We start from the raw sequence: 8,909 nt of genomic DNA on the forward strand, positions 1-8,909 counted from the left end.
AGAATATTCTTTTCTATAGTCATTATAATAGTTTGTGGCTATATCCTATCGTTGCCATGTTGATCAGCGCTTTTCATAATGTCGACATTTTTATTGTGTTGCAATCCCTTAACTGTGGATACAATGGAACATTAGTGACTTTATCATTGTGCCAGACCGCAAAACGTGGACATTTCACAGACTTCGACCCTTCTGATAGGAAAATGATTGATTTGCTAAACTATCGCGAGGAATGAAGTTGTATGTGGCGTACGAACTCTCCGTTGCATACGTCACATGCTTCAAAGTTGGTGCAGTGCCATTTATAAATCCAACATTAGTATGCTTTAGTTGAATAAGTTGTCCAGCTTTTTACATTGCCAGTAGGGGAGTATCTCATCAAACATTGTTCTATATTTACCTTTCACATCTGAAAGTCATACTGTTCGATCCACAACTAGATCAATACATTTGTGTTACAAATGTCTTACTGGGCATCATCATCGTCATAAGAGTTATAGGTTCAACGTTTGAGCTCTCAAAAGTTATTTTAGGGGCTTACACTATGGTCGAATAATCGAAACGTTGGACAATGAGTTCATGCTAAGAATGAATGATGGACTGAAACGTGTTATATAATGTTACACTGATATGAAGAAATCAAAGGGAGACAATTATTAAAAATACTTGTTATTTATTTAACACATTTGTTTTAACCTTCGAGTGACTTATCTTAAGATTTCAGACTGAACGGTTGACATTTCATGTTACCATCCACAGCAAGAAGATAGAGAGCAGCTTGTTAGTTACCAGTAGCAACGAGCATTCAAAAAGACAGCCTCTATGCAATTGTTACATGCTCTGCATCCACTCCCTTTTTTGTCAGGTCACAAACATTGTGACAAATAATACATATGTTAACAACAACTTTGTAAATAAAATTGGTGTGATAGAAAAAAAATCATAAAATGAATTTTATTTTCGCCAAAAGGGCATAGTGTAGCCTGCTGTACATGTGATGGGACTCAAATACTGACAAATCGTATTTTCCTGTAACTTGTAAACACAATCAAGTGCACCTCATTAAGAACACAGGTACACAAGGCTTCAGAATTCCAAAAGGAGCGTGGCTGGTTCTTGAGAGTTAATGAGGATCTCTTGTTTGTTGCCATAGGTTCCATGTTTGACCCCCACCCCAGAGTCTGTGCTCAACTTATCATTCATGGCTTTCTCGCACCCGGTGACCAGCTGACTGTAGAGCTGTGCCCCCCACCTCTGCTGAGCCACATCCGGGTACATCACCCTGTTCATAAAGATGCTGTTTCCTGTCAGGGTGTCCTGTGGAATGAGCAGGACGCTACCTGGGAGTTTAAGAACTGAGACCATCTGGCCATTGGACTTCCTGAACAGCTTGGTCTCCAGCAATGTTTCCACTGTGTGTGAAATGACAGGCAGACACTGGTGTTATACTGCATACCCATCTTTGATATATAACCCACCCATCTATATGGAAGTTGAACTAAAGTTCACCGTTAAAAGTCTGCATTTTGTTTTCTTAGTCGAGGAAACGTGGTATACATCATAAAAACCATGCCACGATTATTAAAGGCATTTCAAAAAAACTAAACACTAAGGGAAACCTGGGAAAGTATTAATATTGTCTTTAATTAAGTAGCTTACCCATTTTTGGAATGATCTCTTCAGTGGCTCCTTTGAAGAAACACACATAGACCACCATGCCATCCTGGATCTGTCCACACATAAGACATCCACTCAGCCGTCAGCACACAAATATAACTCACACACACCCATAGATACAATGAAATGAATATACTGATAGGTGTTCATCACCCATCTCTTCTACAGACACAGTACAAGACAGAGCAAATGCATTTGTATTTATCAGACACTTTTTTCCTGCAACCTTGTGATCTGCAGTCAAATGCTCTAACCACCGAGCTATAATCCACCACCACATACCTGCACCCACTTAGCCTCGGCTCCATCTATAACTGGGCTGATCTTCAGAAGTGCCTGACTGCACTGCTGGATGACTGTCCTGGCCTGCGGTACAACCGCTTGGTTACAGGCGGTTGTGGTTGACTTATGGGAGGGTGGGGCTTTGGGGCTGGACAAGACAGACCGGGCTGATGGCACCTTGGGGCTGGATAGGACAGACACACAGGTTATTCACAGGACAGACAGAGTGACAGACTGTCATTACAGAGGACAAAACCCAATGTTCCTTCCTCTTGCCTCCCTTCAAGTTTTTCACTGATTTGACATGGCTTGATGGGGAAAGCAATGTCCCACACAGCTTGCTCTGACCCTTCTAGTCTTGCAATACAAAGAAGAAGGTAGGATTTGAATACTTTTAGGATTTGACATCCATACCTCATAACTGTCCTGTGTCTTAGAGCAGACATAGACGGCGATGCCTGCGACAGGGCTAAAGATTGGGATGGTGGTGTTGATGCTTTCAGGTTCAGCTTGGCGTTGCCGTTAGCCACCTGTTCAGAACCTCTCCCCTGGAGCTGGGTCCTGGTTTGGTTCCTGGTCTGGTACCGGGTCTGGGGCCAGGGCTGGGTCTTGAGAGGCTGTGGCTGGGAGGAAGTGGCTATAGCAGGCTGAGCCTGGACCTGGGGCAGAATCTGGACCTGAGGTTGAGGCCGGGACTGGGGCAGGATCTGGACCTGAGGTTGAGGCTGGGACTGGATCTGGACCTGAGGTTGAGGCTGGGACAGCTGTATGGACGAGAAAAGTTAGATGGTTGATGGAGTCATGTGAATGTAATTAGAAGAGGACTTCAGATGCACACGTGTACCTGTATTGGTTCTAGGTCCGAGTCACGGACCAGCACCACCTTGTTCTGCTGCTGGGAGAACAGAACCATCTGCCTCACTGCGTTTGTGGGAACTGGCTGCAGCTTTGCTCCACCTTCGTCACGATCGTGCACACCACGGCCACCGTCCTCCTTGCCAGCGTTCACAGATGCTGAACTCTCAGGACTGACACAAGAGAGGTAAAAGTACTCACGATAGACATCCTCACGCATGTTGGTAAGCTAATGTTAGACCTAGGAATGAGAGAACGGTGCTACCTGTATGATGGAATTCCAACACCGGCTTCTTGATGCTGACGTGGTTCCACGAGGGCCTTCTTCATAGAAGCAGATAACTCATCACAGTCCTCTATGCAGCACCAAGTATCATCTTCAGAAACGCTTACCGTTGTTGAGCGGATGGGACTGGGAAGAGGAAGGTAGAAATGCCCTTATTCCTAGATAAACATCTACTTTTAGTTTGTTTTGGAACAATGACATTGAAGCCACGTTTTTTTACACTACATTCTGCTTTCAATCACAAGTGTGTACAGTGGGTAGTTGAATGAAGACAACTGTATTACCTGTAAGGTATTACATCAATGATGATGTCCTCCGGTTCTACTGGTTGTAAAACTCCAGAAGCAGGTCTTGGACGCCGCTTTGGTTTCACAAGGGCCTTCTTTGTAGAAGCAGATATCTCCGCACAGTCCTCTACCTCGTCAGCAATATCATCTTCACAAACGATTCCAGTCGCTGCACTATTTGGACTGAGACAAGACATGTAAAAATAATCTTGTTGGAATAATGTTAGATCTGGCTAGCTTTGTGCATTCTGTTCATTTAATAAGTGCATCTACTGGGTAGATAAGATGATGAAAACCTGATGGATGCCAAATCAGTATTGTTCTGCCAGGACTCAGTCAGTTGTGGAACTCCAGTAGCAGGTTCTTGATGTTGTTCTAGTTCCATGAGAGCCTCACTACACTCACTACAATTCTCAATCCAGCGGGCTACGTCAACCTCCATGGTTCCCCAGAAGTAGCGTTCCGTGAGCAGCCTCATGCATTTCTTCAAGTTCAGGTGGTTGAGCTCATCATGGAACTCTGCTAGAGCTTCATTTACCTCCTCCTGGCTGCGCAGAACCTTAAGCACCCGACTCTTGATCAATATATGTAGCAGACCGTCTGGGAAGAAAGCAATTCCCACATCAAGAATTGGACAAATGTATGAATTGAATACTTAAGTTAAAAGTTTTCTCCATCTGTTTCTAGCAAATAGTAAATGTAAACCCAAAAAATAATTTTGACATACATACTCAGGTTATACTTAGTCATATTGCATGTTATGGACAGTTGCAATAATAAACCTTTTCCACTGTTGTCCACTAAATAAAGATGAGAATATTTACCTTTGATGATAAACTTCTTGCAAAAGCGTCTGATGGTGTTCTTCTCTACAGAGCTGAGTCCCGAAGGGTAGATATTCTCCCTTATGTATCTGTCCACAACATCGTACTTGGCAAAGAAGGCCTGATCGCTTGTAGTGCCCTGGGATGATTCATTAAGTCCCATAGCGAGCACCTTTTTGGAGATGCTGGGAGACTGTTGCTAGAGACAAGGTCAAGGGTCAGACTCCACAAAGCTTTGTATCTTTAACTTTTGTTAATGATGATAATAAGCTTATTCTTTGGTTTGGTCTCTTAACAGTCACACTCTTTAATCAAACAATATTGTCCTTTATCCTATGTCTGTAAGGTCTACAATCTAGTACAATTGAACTGTATTTAAATCTCTTGTTGTCATTCTAATACCATCATGTCTGCTTTCTTACCACAGGTTGCTGGTACAAGAACATGCTGGGGACAGCATCTGGTTTCAGGACTACAGTGTCTCCGCTCCGGTCAAAGCAGTCCTCTGTGAAGTGTCCGGAGCAGACCACAGACCTGGGCCGGGGGAACCAACTGGGTCGGCCCATAGCCTTGACCCAGCAGTCCAGCAAGTGGGGTTTGTGGATGGGGAACCTGAGGAAACAGAACGGTAGCAGACTGACTGACTTACCGACAGACTTACAGACAGACTGAGGGATTAGACAGCGTGTTCTTACGGGTGAAAGGTTATGCCCAGTCCTCTCTCTACGGGCCCGCTGTAGTTGTTACACTTGTATACGCTGCACATGTGCTTCCTAGACTCTCTGTCCACACAGCATTGGTCACAATTGGCAATCCAGTCAGCCAAGTCACGGGTCATGGTGCCCCAGAAGTACTGCTTGCTCATGGACGCATAGCTGTAACTCATCCCTTTGTGACCCCGGTCGTTATGGAACTGTTTTAGAATGTTAACGGCCTCCTCGCGGCTACGCACTACCCTTCTGAGTGCCGGCCTCTGGTTGTTCATCAGCACGCCACCTCACATGGAGAGAGAAGAGTAAAATTAGCATCGAGCAGAGTAAAGGAGATCTCTGGTGTCCATATCCAATATTTATTTAGCGCCATTTCGTTAATGTTTTTAACTTTATCTCTGTACTATTACTACACCCTCTCTGTTTACCTGTGAGAATAAACCCTTTAGACTGCCTTCTGATGGAGCCCTTTACTGCTTTGGATATCTTGAAGTATCGGCCAGTACTCAGGTAGTGCTCCATTGCGTCATACCTGGCGAAGAGTGGCTCTTTAACAAACGAGCCAGACCCATCAGCCCTCCCCTTCCTGAAGGACAGCCTGTTGGTCTCAGGAGGAGGCAGTGCATACTGGTGTTCCTCACGTTTCAAAGTGTCATTGCTTGCAGAGATGAGCTCTTCCAGGCTTCCAAACTCCAGAGAGTGGTCATCGGTCTCCGACTCCCGAAAAAGCGGCTCCTTTAAAGAGTTAGTAGTCAAGTTATCTCTGTGGTAGGTGACACCATGAAAGGTTTTTAAATGAGCAATGAGATTAGCACCTCTTTGAGAGGCAGAGCCACTGCTATAGTAGGTACAGCGTCAGGTTTAAGAACCAGCCCTTCCTCCGAACTTTCAAAGCAGTCATCTGTGAAGTGTTTTGAGCAGAGGTAGACATTTGATCCGATGGACCAGCTATCTCTCTGGGCCAAAGCCACCCACAGATCCATCCTTTCTGGGTCGTCTCTGGGGAACCTGGTCACAGGGAAAGAAAATATGGTGCTTGCCTTAGTCAGACTTATGGTTCTTTATGTTTCCTGTTGTTGTAAGATTAGCCATGCTAAAATATGATTTTTTTTAAACGCAACCTTCAGAGGACCACGTTAGAGAGGTGTATTTTCAGCGAGTCCTTTATTACCTGTAAAAGGTGGTGCCGTCGTTCTGGTTAATGCTGCTGCTCTCACAGCCATAAGCGATGCAGCGAAAACTATTTCCCAATGAGAAGTTGTTGTAGACTGGTTTGTTCTTGCATGTCTCACAGTTCTTGATCCACGTATTGATGGCAGGACACATGCCACCCCAATAGTACACCCTGTTGAGGGACTTGAGCATTCTTTTCTGGCCCGCATGGTCGTTGTTGTCATGGTACTGCGTTAGGGCCTCTCGTATCTCCTCCTCAGTCCTCAAGACCTTACAGAGACCACCATGCGATTTTCGAAACAACACACCATCTAAGATGAAAAATGTACCACCACTGGAGATTATTAGATGGAAAGAAAGATCAAGATGGCAACAATTGAATAAAGAAATAAACATGGTTGAAATTAAAAGTTAAAATAACTACCCTTTAGGGCGAAATTGAGTGAAGATCTACGAATGGTCTGCCTTTGGGCCTTGGTATACCCTGATGGGTACGACCCCCCTGACAGTAGACAGTATATTGCTTCCCACTTTCTTTCCATGGCTGTCAAAAAATAAGAAAAGAAAAAAACATCAATATACAGATACATTTAAAGAAAATAAAGATCGTATTTTACACCAAACAATCAATCATTTTGAAATAGTTCACTTTTAAGTGATGCATGCGTGCCCCATTGGATGCTTAACTTTTCCATGAAAAATGGTTACAAAAATTATCACTGCACTCCTGTGTTCGTAAGAATGTGACTTGAAACAGTTCTCATTACTGCTAGGTTAGCTGTCTTGTTATACAATTGTCTTACAGGTTGAAATCCATGCGCAAGTAGTAAAAATGAACAGACATTGTCAAAAACTTACATTACACCAAGAAATCCATGCGCAACTACTGAAAGATTATGGCCGTTGTTCAGTGTGACCAAAATGACGCTATTTAATGTGCGCGTGCGCAGTAAACCACGGTAAGACAATCTGACAGGTAGGATAAAAACGGCAGATGTTCAGCCACAAAAGATCCCAGTTGAATACACATCAAAAGGCGTATATTGTGTTTTAACATGCATATTTAGCCTAAGAGGAACAATACCTTTCGCAGTACGTTCATACCAAATTAAAAAAATAATGTATATCCTTTACTGAATACTTTCTGAAGGATAGATTTGAGACAAGCTTGTCAACAGTTATGGCGTATGTTGTGAAGGACCGATTCAGATTGCTTCTCCACTTCCTGTCAACTTCCTTGTTCAGTTTAGTTGTTTTATCGCCACCTACTGGCTGGTATAACAGTCTGAAATGTCTGAAAATATTGAAAGTTATTTTATATGATGGGTCCTTGATTTGAAAGGGTTCAATAAGATTTTCAGTATGTTTCTGTAGCAAGTTACATCCACGGTAATCATACAGAAGTTGGAGAGAGAGGAGGGGGGAGGGAGTTAAAAAATTTGACGAGGTAGACACCAAGACACAGATGGCCCTCACTGGTAAAGTGCTCAAGCTGAAATGTACTTATTTCAACAATAACACTGAGTTTAGGTTTAAAATGTATTTATGCACAGTACATTCGCTCATCAACAAACAACAATCTGGATATTAAACCGATCATATTCCCACAATGCAGCCAAGTTATTTTAAAACCCTTGTGTTATATTCGGGTCATTGTGACCCGAAGGCGGCACAAGGGTTAAGGACCAGTGTTTCAGATCCAGCTTTAAAACGGTACCATCTCCCATAAGATTCAGAACTCCATTAAGTGTGTGTACGGTCCATTCGTATCCAGCTTTAACACCTGTCGGTTCCCATAAGTCCCATGCTTGACTGTCGTCTCAGCCCCCTCCTCCGCCTTCGCCCTGCGTCCTCTAGCCGAGTCCAGCTCCCTTTCACACTGACAGACAAAGTCTGAATAGAGCCTAAGTCCCTCCTCTTTTCTGATGTTGTTGTGGTACTGCATGGCCCTGCCCTTGGCCTTGCCCCCCAGGGTGGCCTGCGGCACCACCAGCACACTCCCAGGCAGCTCCAGCACGGACGTGTACTTCCCGGAGTCTGCCTCACATAGTCTCAGGTTCAGCAGGGTGGACACTGAGAGAGAGATAGATAGACAGATAGACAGAGAGACACACAGAGAGAGAGAGAGAGAAATTATATATATATATATATATATATATATATATATATATATATATATATATATATATATATATATAATGCATAAAGTTAAACCATACAGTGTACCCACCCATTTTGGGGATGATATCCTCAGTGGCTCCCTTAAAAAAGCAGATGTATATCACCATCCCCCTGTTAATCTTAAAACAGAAACAAAAACATATTTAGAAAATGAATGAAGCATTGCAAATAGTTCATGAGAAAAAGCCATCATGGCAACAGTCTTTGACAGTTAAGATGCATGTACAATGCACGGTCTGAGGACAGATAAGCCTCCATCTGTACCTACCTCCACCCATTCAGCCCCGGACTCCTCATCCGCCGGTTTCACCTGCAGCCTAGCGTGAATACACTGCTGAAGGACCGTTCTTGCATGTGCAGCAGCACCTGCCTCTTCTGTCATTTTTGCAACGATGTTGGCCAAGGGATAATTTAGGAAATGTAAAAAGTCATTAAACTAAAGCGAACTAATCTTATATTTAAAATAACATGCCACGAAATGAGGTCATACTAAAAGAAGGTGAGACTGGCTTCCGGGAAACTTTGAACGGAATCATGTGACAAACGAGAGCTCGTTGGCTGCACAATACTTGTTTCCTCGCGATATTTTAGCAACTCGACAGAGGGGCGAGAATTTCTGATGGCAAGAAAGTAA

General features: G+C 43.6%; 2 protein-coding genes across 3 annotated transcripts; both read right to left on the reverse strand.

The window, feature by feature from the left end:
* Positions 1-653: 653 nt before the first annotated feature.
* LOC146300027 (uncharacterized) lies at positions 654-7,523 on the reverse strand. Of its 2 annotated transcripts, XM_084679334.1 has the most exons (17): positions 7,179-7,523; positions 6,953-7,063; positions 6,519-6,638; positions 6,093-6,405; positions 5,737-5,929; positions 5,350-5,656; positions 4,907-5,207; positions 4,634-4,823; positions 4,212-4,410; positions 3,684-3,987; positions 3,385-3,570; positions 3,080-3,226; positions 2,804-2,987; positions 2,374-2,723; positions 1,960-2,143; positions 1,660-1,729; positions 654-1,412 (listed from the first exon to the last, which is right to left on the reverse strand). In XM_084679334.1, the coding sequence occupies exons 3-17, from the start codon at positions 6,634-6,636 to the stop codon at positions 1,087-1,089; spliced, it is 3,372 nt and encodes a 1,123-aa protein (XP_084535460.1). In that variant the 5' UTR covers positions 6,637-6,638; positions 6,953-7,063; positions 7,179-7,523; the 3' UTR covers positions 654-1,086. The 2 variants fall into 2 exon arrangements, with proteins under 2 accessions (XP_084535460.1, XP_084535468.1); XM_084679342.1 differs by lacking the exon at positions 6,953-7,063.
* Positions 7,524-7,619: 96 nt separating this feature from the next.
* Positions 7,620-8,804, reverse strand: dtd2 (D-aminoacyl-tRNA deacylase 2). Its single transcript, XM_084679354.1, has 3 exons — positions 8,544-8,804; positions 8,325-8,394; positions 7,620-8,167 (listed from the first exon to the last, which is right to left on the reverse strand). Exons 1-3 carry the CDS (start codon positions 8,655-8,657, stop codon positions 7,827-7,829), a joined length of 525 nt encoding a protein of 174 aa, XP_084535480.1. The 5' UTR covers positions 8,658-8,804; the 3' UTR covers positions 7,620-7,826.
* Between the last annotated feature and the right edge of the window lie 105 nt (positions 8,805-8,909).

This window comes from Hypomesus nipponensis, chromosome 3 (assembly GCF_054491055.1).
Source record: "Hypomesus nipponensis isolate SF chromosome 3, ASM5449105v1, whole genome shotgun sequence".
Taxonomy (NCBI): Eukaryota; Metazoa; Chordata; class Actinopteri; order Osmeriformes; family Osmeridae; genus Hypomesus; species Hypomesus nipponensis.

What these genes read in the sequence shown, in the direction of transcription:
- LOC146300027 (XM_084679342.1), bottom strand. Translation starts at nt 6,636, where the DNA reads ATGGAAAGAAAGTGGGAAGCAATATACTGTCTACTGTCAGGGGGGTCG. An exon ending in GTTGGAATTCCATCATACAG is followed by an intron (nt 2,988 to 3,079) that starts GTAGCACCGTTC and finishes CTCTTGTGTCAG; the next exon opens with TCCTGAGAGTTCAGCATCTG. An exon ending in CGGACCTAGAACCAATACAG is followed by an intron (nt 2,724 to 2,803) that starts GTACACGTGTGC and finishes TCGTCCATACAG; the next exon opens with CTGTCCCAGCCTCAACCTCA.
- dtd2 (XM_084679354.1), bottom strand. Translation starts at nt 8,657, where the DNA reads ATGACAGAAGAGGCAGGTGCTGCTGCACATGCAAGAACGGTCCTTCAG. An exon ending in CCGGGGCTGAATGGGTGGAG is followed by an intron (nt 8,395 to 8,543) that starts GTAGGTACAGAT and finishes TTCTGTTTTAAG; the next exon opens with ATTAACAGGGGGATGGTGAT. An exon ending in GGATATCATCCCCAAAATGG is followed by an intron (nt 8,168 to 8,324) that starts GTGGGTACACTG and finishes TCTCTCTCTCAG; the next exon opens with TGTCCACCCTGCTGAACCTG.